Source organism: Cherax quadricarinatus, chromosome 37 (assembly GCF_038502225.1).
Source record: "Cherax quadricarinatus isolate ZL_2023a chromosome 37, ASM3850222v1, whole genome shotgun sequence".
In the NCBI taxonomy this organism is placed as follows: Eukaryota; Metazoa; Arthropoda; class Malacostraca; order Decapoda; family Parastacidae; genus Cherax; species Cherax quadricarinatus.
The window spans coordinates 27,916,913-27,937,409 of NC_091328.1; the positions used below are offsets into that span (position 1 = coordinate 27,916,913).

The following is a 20,497-nucleotide window of genomic DNA, read 5'->3' on the forward strand; positions in this document are numbered from 1 at the left end:
GCATAATAAACATATTAAACTAACTAAAACTGCTGAGGTAAGGACTTCTGAGTCCAGGACAGCAAAAGAATTAAAGACTGGAGTGACTATGGAAGGGGTAACCACAGAGGAGGCTGCAGAAGATGGGACCCCAGAGGTGGGGAGACATTTGGAAACAAGAGAATAAGAAATACGGGGTAGTCTCTCATGGAGGCATAGATGAGAAACTGCCATAGCAAAAGGGAAACCTTCTGCCTCTTTGAGGCAATGGATTTCTTGTTCATTTAAGTAGACTTGGCAATGGTGAGAGTAAGGGTGGGCCTCATGACAATTAAGGTAAGAAATAGGTCAACTATAAGACGTATCAGAATGGTCATCGGCACCACAGACTGGGCATTCGGCTATAGACCTGCAATATTTCTCTGGGTGACCAAATCGCCAGCAATTTCTGCATTGTTGCGGTGTAGGGATCACCGTTTGAACTTGTAAATGATGTCCTGCTATATAAACAAAGTATGGGAGTTCACGGCTGTCGAAAGTTAATCGAGCTACATTGCAAGGGTATTGTCTCCGCCCATGGGCAGTAAGGACATAAGTGTCTACCTTGAGGATTGGGAGATCTTGGAGTTCCAGTTTGTTCGAGAATGCCATTGCCACATGTCTGGAAATTCTGTTGGACAATGGTATGGGGCAGAATGACATTACCACTACAAGAATTAAGGGAATGATGTTTTTGATAGCGACAGGAATAGTATCGATATGTGAAAGAGAAAGATCATGAACTTGGGTAGCATTCTGGACAGTGATGATGCATGTACCACTCTTGAGAGCATGAAAGGATATGTTTCTAACAACATGGTGTAGGAGTGCCTTGCTAATACTATGGTCGGATAGGCAGTAGAGGAAGTCTGTCATAAAGTAAAGAATTTAGTCCATTGTGCATTCTGAAACTGAGTGTGGAAAGGGAGTGCATGATGTGTCAGTCTTTTCTGAGTAGAACGACAAGGCGGCGAAGAAGTATCATTAGGCAATTGTCATGGGCGTTTAGGAGTGGGACCAGAGTTGATCCGATGTGGGACAAGCTGGCGGTTCGAGAATTGCCGCACCATAGAGGGAGAGGGCGGAAGCATATAGTCAAAGGAGAGCGGAGGTCAGACACATCAAAGGAGTCAGTCGAAACCCCTGTACCTGAAGCGGGTGATGAAACAGCACCAGCAAGAGGTACAGGGGCATTAGAAGTGTCTGAAGAGTGGTTAAAAAACAAGGCAGGGTCAGAACAGGGTGCGGTATCAGTAAAGGGCCTGGGGGTAGCAGGTTCATGGAGTGGGTCTGCCATAATTAGGTTACTTCTTTCTTTTTTCCTTTTTTTTTAAAAAAAAGGGGGGGGGGGGGAACTGTGAGGAATAGCTCCTAGGAGGAATGAAAGGGCCGAAAATCTTCCTCTGTGCCCAAGAGGACTGCAGCACCACAAGTAGTGCAGATGCAGCATGGAACCCATGCTGGCATGGTTTACCCATGCCAGTAAACAGCAATCTGGGATAGCAACCTCACATCCGCCGAGCCTCCTTGGTGGACAAAAGAGAGGGCGGCCAGATACCTGCCACAAAGCATACCTCCTTTGGCCACCATCCCCTGAATCCGAAAGTCAGCCTCCAGAGATACACCATCGCCTGAAAGACACCCAAAGCCACTACCCCCCGCGAGACCGGAGAGGGATCGGGACATCTCCAGGTGATCCAAATTCCATGGCAAACTACACCACTGCCAAGAACCTCAATGGAATGGGATGGACCATAGTACCCTTCCCCCTACCTAGGAACTAGATTGCCTGTGGGAAGAATCTCAAAGGCTGAAAATAGGAAAGGAATAGGGAGGAGGAAAGGGAAAAAGGGAGGATGGGATAGGGTAGAGAGGATTGGGGGGTAATTAGGTTTGGTCTGGAGAAGTAGACCAAAGGGTCTAATTCCTCAGACCAAGAGCTTCTTCACCACGCCAAGGAGCCCCCCTTGAAGACGACTAAGTTGCATGCCTACCCATTTCATCTGACTGATAAAGCATCAAAAAACTTATATACCCAGTTAAACAATGGAAAATGTTTTACACTTGAAGTGGCTTTCACAAGCCTCTATATTCATCAGCCTCATCTCTTCCTTGCCTGTAAACTCATTCGTCTTTATCAACTTACGGTGTAGAGTTGGTAGAATTACCGACAATATGTAAAGTAAAAGGACACAAGTGCAACTAATGTGATATTTTTATTGTGGCAACGTTTTGCTCTCCCGGAGCTTTGTCAAGCTGTTACAAACAGTACATTGACTTTGTCAATGGTCCAAGTCGGACCGAAACGTCGTCGTAAGCTTCTCTCTTTTATGTGCAGGTTATTTGTGTATGGACACAGAGGGTACATATAGGCTCAGAGTGAGGTGCAATACTAGTGGTAGTAGTAGTAGTAGTGATATAAGTTGTAGCAGTAGTAGTAGTAATACAATATGTTAGAACAATTAACTCGCACATGAGTAAAAGAATATAAAAGGTATTACAGTACTTGGGTAACATATTTGTCTAACCTACTTTTATGTTACCCAAGTAATAGCTTTTATATCCTTTTACTCATGTGCGAGTTAATTGTTCTAACATATTGTATTACTACTACTACTACCACTTGTATTGCACCTCACTCTGAGCCTATATAAACCCTCTGTGTCCATGTACTGCTTGTAACGGCTTGACAAAGCTCCTGGAGAGCGAAACGTTGTCATAATAAAAATGTCACATTAGTTGCACTTGTGTCCTTTTACTTATGGTGTAAAAGTAGATTTTTCTAGTTCACATAGATGGTCAAGTGCCTCTTTCTTGAGTGGGCCAATATGTCAGTTAAGAGTGTCACAGATGTTAGTTCCTCAGAGCTGAGGACACTATTATGTGTATGACACTGGGAAAACATGACGGTTAATAATAATAATAATTATAATATAATATTTTTATTTCAAGTACATGTACAAGATATACAGGCCTAACTGATATGTGATATACTACTATAGAAAACTGTGTGTTTTGAAGAGCATTTTGGGCAAATTACATCAATTTTGTCCCAGGATGCGACCTACACCAGTTGACTAACACCCAGGAACTCATTTTTATTGATGGGTGAACACTGACAACCGGTGTATGGAAACATGCCCAATGTTTCCATACAGTGCTGAGGACACTATATGTATGACACTGGGAGATGTCAGTTAATAGGTGCTACAGGTGTTAGTTACAGTGCTGAGGTCACTATGTGCATTAACTATTGTACTCCTATATTATTTACACAAATATAATGGAGTGCTCAACTTTTTACACACTTAGCGAATGTTAACTGGTAAATATTGTATGAGTGCTCATTTTGTAAATTGTTGTGGTGAAACCTAACATAGCCAATGTGTAAACAAGGACCTTATTCTCAAGCTATAAAAAGGTAAATTTTACAACTCAGCATTAGTCGTGCTTCTGAATTCCACTCGTCTCCTTTACCAAGCTAAGGAATAAAAGTGAATCTGCAAGACTGTATATACCTAGAGAGGGTTTTGGGGGTCAACGCCCATGCAGCCCAGTGTATGACCAGGTCTTGTGGTGAACCAGGGCCTGATTTACCAAGCTGCTACTGTTGGCCAGAGGTAAACCGAAGAAAAGAGTTTATTTGGATCTTTAAACCCGATTAGCCATCCAGGACAATCCAAGGAAGTGAGTGTATCATCGAGGGACTATATGTCTGATTTCCAGTGGGGGTCCTCAATCTTGTCCCCTAAGCTACGACCCACACCAATTGACTAACACCCAGGTACCTACCTGCTTGCTAGGTGAACAGGACAATAAGTGTAAGGAAACATGCCCAATGTTTTTACCCTTCCCAAGGATCGAACCATGGACACTCAGCCTGTGAAGCAAAAGCATTGCCAAGGGGATTCTATACTGAATGAACACTCATGTGTTGTATTAAATGTGATTTCTGTGCAAAATCTTTTAAGCACTCTGAACACTTAAATGGTTTTTCTTGTGAATGAATTCTCAAGTGTCTTATTAGATTTCCTTTCAGTGAAAAGTTTTTTAAACACTCTGAACACTGATATGGTTTTTCTTGAGAATGAACTGTCATGTGTTGTATTAGATGTGATTTACATGAAAAGTCTTTCAAACACTCTGAACACTGAAATGGTTTTTCTTGTGAATGAACTCTCATGTGTTGTGAAAGATATGATTTTTGTGAAAAGCCTTTTAAACACTCTGAACACTGATATGGTTTTTCTTGTGAATGAATTCTGATATGTTTCATTAGACTTGATTTACATGAAAAGTCTTTTAAACACACTGAACACTGACAAGGTTTTTCTAGTGAATGAACTCTCATATGGCTTATAAAATATTTTTTTAAAGCAAAGTTTTTTAAACACTCGGAACACTGGTATGGTTTTTCTTGTGAATGAATTGTCATGTGTTGCATAAGAGTTGATTTTTGTGAAAAGCTTTTTATACACTCTGAACACTGGTATGGTTTTTCTTGAGAATGAACTGTCATGTGTCGTATTAGAAATGATTTTCTTGAAAAGTTTTTTAGACACTCGGAACACTGATATGGTTTTTCTTGTGAATGAATTTTTGTGTGTCGTATTAGATGTGATTTTCTTGAAAAGTTTTTTAAACACTCAGAACACTGATATGGTTTTTCTTGTGAATGAACTATCATGTGTGATGTTAGACTTGATTTACATGTAAAGTTTTTTAAACATTCTGAACACTGGTATAAATTTTCTGATGAATGAACTCTCATGTGCCGTATAAGACTTGATTTACATGAAAAGTCTTTTAGACACTCAGAACACTGATATGGTTTTTCTTGTAAATGAAGTCTCACATGTTGTACAAGATATTTTTTTGTAACAAAGTTTTTTAAACACACTGAACACTCATGTGTGTTGTTTATATTAGGAACTTTCATGGGCTGCATTATGTTACCTAACTGAGAAGTCACTTAGATAATGAGTACTGATATTACTTTTTTTGCTTATTAAACTCTTGCACATCATCCAAAATTTCTAAAAAAAGAATATTGTGGAAAAGATCATTTAAACACATTGTGTTCATATAACTCATTATTATCTCTTGTTTATTGTTAAAATTACCTAATGTTTAAAAAAATTATTAAAAACTTTAGAGAATATAATTTAATTTTAAATTAAGCATTATTTACTGACTTATATTGTAAATGAGAGAATAAAAACAGTTTTTTTTTGCAATTAATGTTCAGACTTAATACAAATTCTAAGCACAATGAATAATGAGCAATCCAATGACAAAATTCTAAATAATTCATGGAATATATTAGTATTAGTATTTTATAAACTTTATATGAACTGCAATTAAGTAATTAGCATTTTCTTAAGTAATTTTGTTATCTGCTATTGTTTGTATGACTAAAATTAGTACACTGCATCAACGTGAATGTATATAATAACAACAGTGCAGAGCATCAACATGAGTGTATACAATAACAACAGCACACACTCTCTTAAACTCTGCATATTATACATCACAGCAGTGTTCACAACAATGTTTAATTCATACAGTCCACAAATTTGTTGAGCAGCAAATATTGGTCTAGACATATGAGAATGGGTTCATGTGGTGAGTGCACAGCATAAAAATAATTCTACCACACAGGGCATGACAGTAACAGCTAACCTTTAACTCTGTGTTTTAATTAAAATAATTTTGGGAAACTGTTAACATGATATAACATATTCAGTTGCCTTCGTTATTACTTCTGCAAAATGGTTAATAAAATACTGATATTTTTAGACAAAAAAATTACAAAATAAATTTACACAGTTTATTAAGACTCTACGCTTACGTTTAATAACAATACTAAATATTTACATATGCTAGGAAGCTGTCAAGATGTAATTGGTTTTAGAGCAAAAGATATTGATAATACATGTACAGTGTTATATTAACATAAGTACAGTATTTCTCCCTGGGGAAGTGGAATAGAATTCTTCCTCTGTAAGTCATGCGTGCCATAAGAGGCGACTAAAATGCCGGGAGCAATGGACTAGCAACCTCTTCTCCTGAATACATAACTAAATTTAAAAAGAGGAACTTTTGTTTTTCTTTTTTGGGCCCACCTGCCTTGGTGGGATATGGTCAGTTCGTTGAAAGAAGAACTACATTATTATAATAAGAGAGCTAACGTTCACTGGTTGTTGAAGATGTAGTTGCGATTGTCAGAATAATTAGGTGAGCTTCAAGTCTGGACCATTGTTCACACAGTTTCTGCAGTATATCTGCCACTTACAACACTTTCATATTACTGGATGATGACATTAAGTATAATTCTTTTTTGTTGAGATGATTAACTGCAAAAGGAAGGAATACACATTAATCAACAATTGTAAATGTAATATTCATAATTTTATTAAAGATGTAATTTGTTCTCAACTGGTTTTCAACCAAATGTATAGATGTTGTGCAAGAAAGGTATAAGGTATACAATAATGACAAGATGAAAGTTAAGACACATCTAACTGAGATAATTACTTTCAGAGACACTTGCAGTTATCTCACCTTATTAAGAAAAGATGTACTGACCATAACTGATGATACCTATACCAAGATAGATGTATTGTTAGAAGCCTATGGTGGGGCTGTTATAAAGCACCTCTGCACAAAGTTTACATTGAAACAAGCTATTATACTGGTTATATTTCAGTAGGTATATCAAGTGGTGTATTTCCCATCAGGTCAGTGGACTTGTTGATAGGGAATGATATCCTTCATGCTGGTATATGTAAGGAACCACTTGTGATTGATAATACCACTGATGATAATTAGGCTATTGAAGCTTGTAGAGAGAAGCCTATTTTATTTCCTCTCAGCGCAATTACTAGAGCTATGTCAAAGATACAACAACCATCCTTGTCTCTTGTTGAGTTAGTGGATGACAATGATTTGGGCTTGAATATGTTGTTCAGTGATGCTCTGCACCCAGGATCATTAACACTGACTTCCCCATGTCATCAACCTAGTCAGGACACAACTGACGTTAAATTTCTAACTCATGATGATTTAATGAAGGATCAGTTTGTTGATCAGTCACTGGAAAGACTGAGAGATATAGCAGTTACTGAGAGTTAAGCAAAGGATCTCGATAATTGTTACTATTATAGTAATGGTGTACTGATGGAGAAAAATACATTTAAGTTGTCAGCTGATAGTGTTTCCACCACAGTCAAGCATCTCACAGTGTTACCAGTTACATTTCGTGAACAAGCCATTGATTTTGCTCACAATAGTCCCATTGGAGGACATATGGGTGTCAAGAAGACACTCGTTAAACTGGCAAAAAATGCAAAAGCTATTCATGTGCGACGTTGCCACACGTGTCAAGTGACAGGCAAGCCAGCACACACACCTCCACCTACACCTCTTAGTAAACGTTCTCAAGAAATATCTGCTTTTACTGTTCAAGATGGATTGTTTAACTACCTCGTCACCCCCTTCAGCTTATGTAACGCGGCTTCTTCATTCCAATGTATAATGAATGAGTTAACCCACAACTTCGACGGAGTAGAAGCCTACCTTGACGACTTAGTGGTGTACAGTGACGAGTGGGAACAACACTTGACGCGTATCAGAGTATTGTTTGAGAGACTGGCGCACTACAGCTTCACTGTTAACTTAGCTAAATGTAGTTTTGGTCAAGCCAAGATTACCTATCTAGGCTTTTGTATCGGCCAAGGTGAGGTTGCTCCTATTGAGGCTAAGGTTCGTGCTATTTCTGCATTTCCAGTGCCACAAGATAGGAAGGAAATACAGTGGACCCCCGGTTAACGATTTTAATCCGTGCAAGAGGGCTCATCGTTATGCGAAATAATCGTTATGCGAATGAATTTTCCCCATAAGAAATAATGGAAATAAAATTAATCCGTGCAAGACGCCCAAAAGTATGAAAAAAATTTTTTTTTACCACATGAAATGTTAATTTTAATACACACAAACTGAAAAAGGCATGCACAATTACATGACACTTACTTTTATTGAAGATCTGGTGATGATTGATGGGATGGGAGGAGGGGAGAGCATTATCTTCTTACTGTTTAGAAGGGGAATCCCCTTCCATTAGGACTTGAGGTAGCAAGTCCTTTTCTGGGGTTACTTCCCTTCTTCTTTTAATGCCACTAGGACCAGCTTGAGAGTCACTGGACCTCTGTCGCACAACAAATCTGTCCATAGAGCTCTGTACCTCCCGTTCCTTCAAGACTTTCCTAAAATGGGCCATAACATTGTCATTGAAATAGTCACCAGCACGGCTTGCAACAGCTGTGTCAGGGTGATTTTCATCTATAAAGGTTTGCAGTTCAACCCACTGTGCACACATTTCCTTAATCTTTGAAGTAGGCACAATGGATTCCACAACTGGCATAGGCTTCTCAGGGTTAGCCCCAAACCCTTCAAAATCTTTCTTAATTTCCATACTAATTCTCACCCTTTTTACCACAGGGTTGGCACTAGAAGCTTTCTTGGGGCTCATGGTCACTTATTTTCCAGAAACAGCACCGAAAACACTGTAATAATACGAAATATTCCGAGTGTATGCTTGGATGTTACCGCGGAGGCTGGCTGGTAAACAATGGGACGGCCGGCACATGTGAGGGCACATTGGACGCGTCTCGGACGAAAATCGGTAAGCGGGTTTTTAATCGGTATGCGCGGCAAAAATTTTGCGATAAAAGTAATCGGTATGCGGAAAAATCGCTATGTGATGCCATCGTTATGCGGGGGTCCACTGTACAGAGATTCCTGGGCATGGCAGGATATTATTGCAGGTTCTGTCCAAACTTTTCTCAGATTGCTGCTCCTCTCACTGAGCTTACTAGTAGCAAAGTTCAGTTCATCTGGACTAGAGATTGTTCAGACTTGTTCAAAAGGTTGAAGCGTTTGCTCTCCTCTGCTCCTGTATTGAGGAGTCCTAATTTCAATCTTCCTTTCTTTTTACATATAGATGCGAGTGGTTATGCAGTGGGTGCTGTGCTGCTCCAACAGTCAACATCCACTGACATTCTCCATCCTATATGTTACTATTCATCTAAGCTCAAACGACACCAGAAAAACTATGCCACTGTTGAGAAAGAGGCTCTAGCTCTTGTGGTGTCCTTGGAACATTTTGACGTGTATTTGGGCACTTCCCCATTTAAAATTAACATTTTTCCAGACCACAATCCACTCACCTATATAAACACAATGAAGAGTAAAAATGATAGGATCATAAGGTGGGCTCTCAGAATCCAGCCTTACTCTATTAGTATCCAACATATCAGTGGTCATTGTAATGTAATTACTGACGCTTTGTCACGTCCTTAATTATCATAGTTACATTAAATTAACGTAATTTTATGCCCAAATACCTTTTGTTACTTGCTACGTCAAATTCAGTAAAGTAACATAATCTCTCCAGCCCATGTAAACTATGTATACTCATATCTAATTAATCCATTTATATATTCACAGTAGTGGTGATATATGTTGGTGTGAGGAGGAGACAGTTGGAGACAGAAGCTGAGTGTTGAGTGTGTAGTGTTGTGTGGGCAATATTACCGAGTGGCGGAACAGTTCTGCCGCAGACCCCCCCCCCTTCACTACACACCTTAAGTTTTCTCATATGCAGATGTCCATACTGCCTCGCATTCCACTACCACTACTTAAGAGTGAAATGCCGTCTCCTGTCTATCGCACAAGACTGTTGTTCATATGCAGTCTCCACTACTATGATCGAGCCTCAACATGTCATGCTTGTCTACGTTATCCTGTCTCTACACTGATGTACAAACCACAAGTATGCAGAGATATGATACTGTGTACTGCCCTAGTACAAGAGGCATAACTTATAGTGAAACAGATGCTTTAAAATGTAAAAAGTGCTTGGCACAAGTGTGACTCTTAATTTTATAATGAATTGTATTATTAAAGTGACACGAGTTATAAGAGTAATTATGTGAAAGACATTAACGCAACTCCTAGTGCGACCGTTTGTCGTGCTGGGGGGGTATTGCGACCCCTGAATGGGTCACAATGCATATAATGTATATTACCTGTTCATATAATTTTATATTGCTTATATTTGCGATAATAGCTAAATCATAAATATTTTGCTTTATATTATTATTTGACTTAGTTATGCTATTAGGTAGGATGTAACATGTATATATATATATTATTCAGTGCTCATAGTTCAAGTCTTGATTGTCTAACTACTGTAATTATCGCTCATTGCTCGTTTCTTTGCCGGCTTCTCGGTGCTGCTGGGTAGCAGCAGCACGGAGTCACGTGATCAAAGGGGGGTGTTCACACCTCGCCTGGAGTAGTCTGCCTGGGCTGCGCTCTCTCTTGTTGGTTGGACGTTCTCCTGGCAAGACACCCCACATGCCTGTCTCTTGTGGGCCCTTGTTGGAAGATCGTCTCTGTCATTTTCTTGTTGTTGGTTCTGTGGAACTTTGTTCATAGAACATTGTCTAGACTTAGTGATTTTCGACGTTGTACTGAGGTTGTGTGTCGCATAGACACTCTGAGAAACTCAGGTCCTGAGCTGTAGCTTCTGACCTAACTTGTACTGGTACCTGTGCACTGTCACAGTCGGGGATTTTCTAATGCTGAAATTAGATTCAGTAGTATGGGAGTTTTGTGATTTTTGTGGAGGATCTGCAGATGGTCCCTACTTAGTGTCGTTATATTATCTCCTTGTTCCTGATTCTGTGTCACTTTTGCTTGTTATATTGCTGTTCGGCTTATCAGTCATTTTATTGTTCAAGCAAGCTGTTCTGATTGCCAGGTTGGTCAAGAAGTTAGTTGATGTGAGGACTTTGTCAGTCACTGGTTTAAGTCTAGTCGAGTCATGAGACATAGCGAACTACTTAGAGCACTTACACACATACACACAAACTTATTTGTATATATATGTATTATTAAATGTTAATGTACCAGACGGTACTTATGACATATAAATGTGATATGTGCCTTCAGCACAATACTACTGTACACGAGAGAAGTGATTATTTCGATTATGTTCATTACATTAATTTAATTTGATAATATACGCCTAGACAATTTTATTATTAATAAACTTATTAAATTTGAATTTCTTTAGTCGTAGCCTACCAGTTGCAATCCTGAAGCACTAATAATTATTATTGAATTCTAATGAATAATTGGACCAGGATACTGACTACTTGTTACAAAAACCCAGTAACAGGCTGGATGCTAGAAGGGCAGTCCTTCCTAGTATTCACTGGAGATCTCTATGCTTATTAGAAATCGCGTTTTTTGTAACAAGGGCAAGTGTGTGAAGACGGGGGTTAATGGAGGAGAGTGCAAGAGGAAAATAAAAATTGCAGATACTCTAATAAGCTAGCAAATTTAACCCTTTCAGGGTCGGTGCCATACTTGTATGGCTTGAGAGCCAGGGTCAGTGCCGTACTTGTACTTATAAATTCTAGCGCCTTCAAATCTAGCGAGAGAAAGCTGGTAGGCCTACATATGAAAGACTGGGTCTGCATGGTCAGTGTGTGCAGTATAAAAAAAAAAAAATCTTGCACCTCAATGCATAATGAATAGAAAAAAACTCAGACTGTGTTTTTGGTTTAAAACAGGGACTTTGCAGTGTATTTTTGTATGGTATTTATGGTTGTGTTCTCGTTTTCTTGGTTTCATTTGATAGAATGGAGGATATATTACAGAAATGGTGATGATTTTGATTGGTTTCATAATGAAAAGTACCTTGAAATTGAGCTCAAAATAGCGGAAATGTTCGATTTTTGCCGATGTACAAGGGCAAACAAATCATGCCACATGTCCAATACACGTCAACTAGTGAGTCTAATATTCTTTCACAAGTATGCTGATATTATTTATACCATTTTTACAATAATGCAGTAGTCTGCATAATAAATCTTCTATTTTTTGTGAGAATAAAAATTCAAAATGAAAAGCAAGAGTAATATAAGAGAGGCCTGGAGACATGACTAATGAACAGAGAACATGTTATTTTAGTGCCAGGAATGTCTGTCTTGTTTATTCTAGACCCTATTTTAAAATGGACATCCTTTGAAATTTGTGAGAAATTGACCAAATTGCCAATTTCTGACCACTTTATTAGATAGTTGAAATCAATAAATGGGCAGTTTCTTGTACTCAATTGATAGAACAAATGGAGTTCTAGCAAAATAGTTATGATTTTAGCCAACGGAACACTGGAATTGGCCAAAAATAGGCCTGAAAATTGGCAAAACCACTGATGCATGTACAGTGGTAGTGATGGTGGTAGAGGTTAGTAGTGATGGTGGTAGAGGGTGCCTTCTGTGATTCAGCGATTCTACTAACTTGTTCAATATTGTTGGAGTTATTTAGGGCTACAGAAAACACCGCTGCCTCAGCTGCAGCCTTCACCAACATCATGTATGGGTTATACTCACAGTGGCCCTTATACATCCAACAACAACACAACACCTGTCGTTACATAATGACTTATTTTATTCATTCCAGAGTATATGTCATGTTTCTATGTTATTAATATTGTTTATTATGTCATATCAGTTGAATTGTGATAGATAAATAAGCTATAGAGCTGATATTAGTGTCATATTCCCCAACAATAAACTCGCCTCCCCTCCCTCTGCCATACACCAAGAGTCTTCAATAAAGATATGTGTGATGTTAAATGTTCATTTATATATTTTATTAGTGCTTTATATTTATTTGTCAATCTTTTCTGCATGTAAATCTATATTTAAGCTAGGGAAGTGGCTAAGGAAGTGACCCCTGATAAGGACTTGGTTCCTAGAGTCCTTATGGAGGGGGATTCCCCTTTCAAACAATAACCTCTCTTCCCTCTCCCCTCCTCCCTGTCTTCCATCCATCAACAACAGCCTTTAATAAAGGTAACTATCATGTTGAATGTTCATTCTTTTGTGCATGTAAATCTCTCTTTAAGGTAAAAAAAAAAATTTTTTTTTGTCGATACTTCTGGATGTCTGGAACAAATTAATTTGATTTACAATACAGTGGACCCCCGGTATTCAATGGCATCAGTATACGTTAAATTCGGTATTCGATACATTTTAATGCCAAAATTTTGCCTCGCCACTCGTTAAAAAACCTGCCACGTAATTTGCCTGGGACGCGTCCACGTGAGTGCCAGTGTTTATAAGCCAGCCAGTGTGCTCGCATCTAAGCATATATTCGGTACATTCCATATTATCGCAGTGTTTTTGGTGCTTGTTTCTGCAAAATAAGTCACCATGGGTCCCAAGAAAGCTTCTAGTGCCAACTCTGTGGTAAAAAGGGTGAGAATTAGTATGGAAATTAAGAAAGATTTTGAAGGGTTTGGCACTAACCCTGAGAAGCCTATGCCAGTTGTGGAATCCATTGTGCCTACTTCAAAAATTAAGGAAATGTGTGCAAAGTGGGTTCAACTGCAAACCTTTATGGATGAAAATCACCTTAACACAGCTATTGCAAGCCGTGTTGGTGACTATTACAATGACAATGTTGTGGCCCATTTTAGACAAATCGTAAAGGAACGGGAGGTACAGAGCTCTATCGACAGATTTGTTGTGCGACAGAGGTCCAGTGACTCTCAAGCTGGTCCTAGTGGCATTAAAAGAAGAAGGGAAGTAACCCTGGAAAAGGACTTGCTACCTCAAGTCCTAATGGAAGGGGATTCCCCTTCTAAACAATAAGTTCGACACTCTCCCCTCCTCCCATCTCATCAATCATCACCAGATCTTCATTAAAGGTGTCATGTATTCTATTGTTAGTAGAGTACTACTAATTGTGCATGTCTTCTTCAGTTTGTGTGCATTAAACTCAATATTTCATGTGGTAAAAAAAATTTTCGTAGTACTTTTGGGTGTCTTGCACGGATTAATTTGATTTCCATTATTTCTTATGGGGAAAATTAATTCGCCTTTCAATAATTTTGGCATACAATGAGCTCTCAGGAACGGATTAATATCGTATACTGGGAGACCACTGTATTTTTTATGGGGAAAATGGTTTCGTAAATCATAAATTTCGATAGTCAAAGTCTCGGGAACGGATTAATTATGAAAAATGAGGGATCACTGTATTCACTTTTAACCCTTTCAGGGTCAAAACCCTCGATCCTTAACTCCCACTCAGGGTCAAAAAATATTAAAAAAAAAAAAAAAAAAAAAAAATTTCTTATGAAATGATAATTCTTTTCTGATCATAATGACACCAAAAGTATGAAATTTGATGGAAAACTTATGGAATTATGCTCTTGCAAAGTTAGCGGTATCCACGATATTTATGCGTCAGCGATTTCTCCCACTTTGATCCCTATTTTCAGCTAATTCCAATGTTTCAGTCTACAATCATAGCTATTTTGCTAGAGTTCCATTTGTTCTATCGACTGAGAATGAGAAACTGCATTTACCAACTCCAACTACACAATAAAGTGGTCAGAAATTAGCAATTTGGCCAATTTCACACAAATTTGAAAAGATGCCAATTTCAAAACATGGTCCAGAATAAACAAGACAGACATTCCTGGCACTAAAACAAGATTTTATCTGTTCATTAGTCACATCTCCAGGCCCCTCTTACATTACTTTTGCTTTCTATTTTGAATTTTTATTTTCACAAAGAATAGAAGATTTACTGTTATGTATACTACTGCATCATTGTAAAAATGGTATAAATAATATCAGTGCACTTCTGCAAGAATATCAGACTCACCAGTTGATGTGTATTAGACGTGTGGCGTGATTTGTTTACTCTTGAACATCGGCAATAATCAAACATTTTCGCTACTTTGCCCTCAATTTTGAGGTACTTTTCATTGTGAAACCCATCAAAATTATCTCTATTTCTGTAAAATATCTTCCATTCTATCACAAGAGACCACGAAAGCAAAAATACAACCATAAATTCCATATGAAAATAGACTGCAAAGTAGCTGTTTTAAACCAAAAACACAGTCGGAGTGTTTTTTCTCCTTATGCACTGTGTGCTACAGGATTTTTTTATACTGCATACACTGACCATGCAGACCCATTCTTTCACATCTAGGCCTACTAGCCATTTCCTGCTTGAGTTGAGGGTGCAAGATGTACTATGTCAAAAACCTTGAAAGGGTTAATTTTCTTCTTTTACAAACCCTACCAAACTCGTCCAGCAACCTCTGCAGCTTCTCTTCAGAATCTCCCAAGAGAACAGTGTCATCAGCAAAGAGCAACTGTGACAATTCCCAATTTGTGTTAGATTCTTTATATTTTAACCCCACATCTCTTGCCAACACCCGAGCATTCACTTCTCTTACAACTCCATCTAAAAATATATTGAACAACCATGGTGGCATCACATATCCTTGTCTAAGACCTACTTTTACTGGGAAATAATCTCCCTCCTACAAATTTTAACCTGAGCCTCACTATCCTCATAAAAACTCTTCACTGCTTTCAATAACCTACCTCTTATTCCATACATCTGTAACATCTGCCACACTGACCCCCCTCATCCACCATCATACGCATTTTTCAAACCCATTAATGCCACAAAAGCCTCTTTATCCTTAACTATATGTTTCACTGTGAACACTTGGTCTACACACCCCCTATCTTTCCTAAAATCACCTTGTTCATCTGCTATCCTACTCTCCATCTTACTATTAATTATTTCAATAATAACTCTACCATACACTTTACCAGGTATACTCAACAGACTTATTCCCAAATAATTTTTGCACTCTCTTTTGTCCCCTTTGCCTTTATAAAAAGGAATTATGCATGCTCTCTGCTTATCGCTAAGTACCTTACCCTCTAACATACATTTATTAACCCCTTAACTATCCAAACATAGATCTACATTTTCTCGCCCAGCGCTCCCAATATTTAGATTTTTTTTTTTTTTAAAGAAAACATTTTTTTACATCAAGCAATGTAAAAAAAAAACGAGTCAGTACTTATGGAGATAAAAGGTCGCAAATTTGGCACTTGTTGCTCACCTGATGGCAACATGAAGCGCTGCCATTTGCAGAAGTGTTGCCGACATACCTTTTTTTCTCATTTTATGAATTTGTATAATTTTTGTTTTCTGATAATTACAATTTGTAGTAGTTCGTGTGATTTCATAGCTGATCTTTGTTCTGACACTAATAAAGTGGACCTTCGCCTAACGAATGCATTGCATAACATTAAATCCGCCTAACGAAGCATTTGAGTGTAAAAAATTTGGCCCGCTCAATGATAAAAAACTCGCCCAATGTGATTCTTCCCAAACCTGTCCGTCCAGCCTGAGCGCCTCAGCTGCCTTGCTGTCATTGTTTACAAGCCAGGGTGGCCGGTTGCATGCATACATTTGATACATTTTGTATTATTCCATTGTTTATAGTGCTTGTAACTGCTAAATAAGCCACCATGGGCCCAAAGAAAGCTTCTAGTGCCAACCCTGTGGTAAAAAAGGTGAGAAATACTATTGTACCGCAGTCAGGTGTTGCTGCACCACGGTCAGCTGTTGCACCAGCCTGCTTCACCACCATCAGCTGTTGCTGCACCACAGTCAGCTGCTGCTGCACCACAGTCAGCTGTTGCTGCACCACCATCAGCTGTTGCTGCACCACAGTCGGCTGCTGTTGGACCAGTCAGCTGTTGCTGCACCATGATCAGCTGCTGCTGCACCACAGTCAGCTGCTGCTGCACCACCATCAGCTGTTTCTGACCAACATGACTTGTCCCGAACCTGTCCATCCAGCCTTGCCGTCATTATTTACAAGCCAGGGTGGCTGGTTGCATGCATACATTCGATACATTTTGTATTATTCCATTGTTTATAGTGCTTGTAACTGCTAAATAAGCCACCATGGGCCCAAAGAAAGCTTCTAGTGCCAACCCTGTGGTAAAAAGGGTAAGAAATACTATCATACCACAGTCAGCTGCTGCTGCACCACCTTCAGCTGTTGCTGCACCACCGTCAGCTGTTGCTGCACCACCGTCAGCTGTTGCTGCACCACTGTCAGCTGTTGCTGCACCACCGTCAGCTGTTGCTGCACCACAGTCAGCTGTTGCTCCACCACCATCAGCTGTACTACTAGAAGATGTGGAGAGTGTGTTGTTGGTGTGGCTTAACGTGAAACAATTACCGAGAAACGATTAACCCCAGAGGGTTAGCCACCCAGGAAAACCCAAGAAAGCCAGTGCATCATCGAGGACTGTCTAACTTATTTCCATTGGGGTCCTTAATCTTGTCCCCCAGGATGCGACCCACAGCAGTTGACTAACACCCAGGTGAACAGGAAAAAATGCCTGGAACTAGTGCTCATATTGATGAATTTAAGGGCAGCAATGGTTGGCTTGAGAGATTTAAGAATTGTAGTGGAATACACAGTGTGATAAGGCATTGTGAAGCTGAAAAATTCATCCCCCAACAAGTGTTCAATTGTGACAAAACAGGCCTCTTCTGGAAGAAAATGCCAAACAGGACCTACATAACTCAGGAGGAAAAGGTACTCCCAGGACACACACCTGTGAAAGACAGGCTAACTCTCATGTATTGTTGTAATGCTAGTGCAGATTGCAAAGTGAAGCTTTTACTCATGTATCACTCTGAAAATCCGAGAGTGTTCAAGAAAAAAAGTGTCTCATCACCCATCAATACTCTTCAATAAAGGTACATAAGTGTCATTTTAACATTTATTTGTGTAGTTATTGTTCATGTCTTATTGTTTTCTTTGTAGGGAAATGTATATTTCATGAAAAAAAAAAATTTTTTTAATACTTTTGGCTGCCTGGAACGGATTAATTGGATTTCCGTTATTTATGAGGAAAATTAACTCGGCTAACGATGAGCTCTTAGGAACGGATTAATATCGTTAGGCGAGGGACCACTGTATTAGGTGCTGAAATAGTACTCAAATAGTCACAAACACAGTGACAGGTGAAAATATTCACCTACCTTAGTCACATACTATTGTCTAGATATATATACATACAGAGGCGTTGCTAGGGTTGGTGTCACCCAGGGCGGCATCTCTGGTGTCACCCCCATGAAATCCAGGGGTGTGGGAATGGGGGGAGTAAACTCCAGTTACTTCACTACTGCATGACCAGTGACTAATGTTTAGCAATGAGAATGTTTAACCCCTAAACAGTCCAAACGTATATATACACCTTCTTACGTGTAGCGCCCCAAACGTATACATACGTTTTATTTTTCCTGCCTCAAAATTTGGCATGATTGGTCTGAGATGCCTGGTCAGCATAGAATTGGTCTTAACACTCAGTGTGCGCAGTATTAAAAAAATATGGGACCACTTAGTACCTTGTGGGAGCACCAGTTAAACTGAGTGCCAGCTAGAGCAAACAGTGCAGCAAACACCAAGGATTCACTGATGTAATGTCATATTAACACTTCTCTTTTAAGAGGAAAGTTTAGGGTCTGTCGATTTCTGTCTCTGTCTCTATGTCTCTGTCTGTCTGTCTTGTATATCTCTGTCTCTTTGTCTATCTCTGTCTGTCTCTATCTGTGTCTGTCTCTGGCTTTGTCTATCTGTCTCTGTCTATCTTTTTCAATGTCTTTGTCTGTCTGTCTCACAGGTACACATAAATACAAGTATACATAGTATAAATTACCTAGGATAACCCAAAAATCCAGACAAAGTGCTATACTCTTCTTGATGCGAGTAAATTGATGATGCAGTCTTGTGGCTCTCTCTGAGACAGAGAACTAGACAGATAGTTAGACAAGGAGCTTGACAGACAGAAATGTTTGTGCACCAGCAAAAACAAAGCATGGGGGAGGGTCATCTAATCTTTTCTTATCAGCTGCACCCTCCCCCACCCTCGTGTATGCTCTTATCAGATGTTATCTCCCCTTATCATGTCACTGTCAGGGGTGGACTTAGTTTTTTATGCTTCAAGGGAACTTATTATTACGTATTATTATTAGGTACACCTACCATCCGACTTACGACCGAGTTCGGTTCCGAGAAACCGGTCGTAAGTCGAAATGGTCGTAAGTCGAACTTTACTACTGAATATCAGCAAAACATTTTTTTGTAATGACTTTATTTTATTGTTTTATTTTGGTATTTCATGTTTTACTTTACTTTTTATGTTGTTAGTACTGTATTTTATACTGTAAGGTTTAGGATAAACACTGTACAACACAAATAGTTGTTTATTTCCCAGAAATTTGGCATAAAAAACACGGTCATAAGTCGAGTGGTCGTAAGTCGAGCAGGTCGTAAGTTGGATGGTAGGTGTATTATTATTATTACGTATTATTATTATTATCATTATTATTATTCTCCTCCATCTCCTCCTCTATCTCCTCCTCTATCTCCTCCTTCTCCTCCTCCTCCTCCTCCTCCTCCTCCTCCTCCTCTCTTCCTCATTATTATTATATACTTCAACATATCCAAAACATTGCTGGGACCTATAAATACTTTGTTTCTATTCCAAGACAATAGTAAATGGCCAAGGCAGGTGTAAATGTCCATCTGTCAATGTCTTTGTGACAATTTGAGTACAATTTCAGTACCTAATACTAGTGTCAGAACGAAGATTGGTTATGAAATGGCAAGAACTGCTATAAATTGCAATTATCAGAACATAAAAATTATATAAAATACAGTGGAACCTCAAAAATCAAACTGCTCCCAACACAACCAATTATGTAAGTGCATTTTTGTAAGTGCTTTTATAAGTGTATTTTTGAGGGTCTGAAATGGACTAATCTAATTTACATTATTCCTGATGGGAATAAATTCATTCGGTAAAGACACTTGAACAGCCTTCTGGACCGAAGAAAGTTCGATATTTGAGGTTCCACTGTAATATGAAAAATAGAAAAAAAGGTATATTGGCAACACTTCTGCAAGCAGCAGGACTCCATGTTGCTGTCACATGAGCATCCAGTGCCAATTTCTCTGCCTCATATCTCTCTAAGTACTTATTCTAAATTTTTTTTTTATTCTAAAACACTTAAAAAAATGTGCCCTTTTTTTCTATGAAAAAAAAAGTTTTTTTTTTTTTTTCAAAATGTTCAGGGCACTGGGCGAGTGAATGTATATATACGTCTGGACCGTTTAAGGGTTAAGGGCCATAAACGAAACAATAGAATACTTCTCAGCTTTATTAATGAAAAAAAAAAAATAATCATAGTAATATTGAGGAAACAAACTCAAATACCACTTTGAGTACAGGTAACAGATCCTACATTTATTCACCTCCATGGACCCCAGCCATGGTGGCAGCATTGTCATATCCTTGAGCACAGCACAGCATGAAGTCCAGTCCATCACTTTCCAGCTTTTTCAGGATATCAGAACTGATATCAGCAGCTTTTTTTGCCCTTCAAAGGGAAAAAACAAGAAAAACTTCCTTCACTTGAACTCTTCCATCCTCCATTTGCACGTACCTGATGACTTCTGACATACAGTCAGTGTGTGGTGCATCTGGTGTACTGT

The 20,497-nt window shown here is 38.9% G+C and overlaps 1 protein-coding gene across 2 annotated transcripts in view; it reads right to left on the reverse strand.

Annotated features, from left to right (window-relative positions):
* Positions 1-3,832: 3,832 nt before the first annotated feature.
* LOC128703142 (zinc finger protein 551) overlaps positions 3,833-20,497 on the reverse strand; it is a 38,302-nt gene continuing 21,637 nt past the window's right edge. For both annotated transcript variants that reach the window (XM_053797701.2, XM_053797711.2), the window contains one exon: positions 3,833-6,374. In XM_053797701.2, the coding sequence (XP_053653676.2) occupies positions 3,929-4,966 (1,038 nt within the window). In that variant the 5' untranslated portion in view covers positions 4,967-6,374 and the 3' untranslated portion in view covers positions 3,833-3,928. The remainder of the gene's footprint in view (positions 6,375-20,497) is intronic.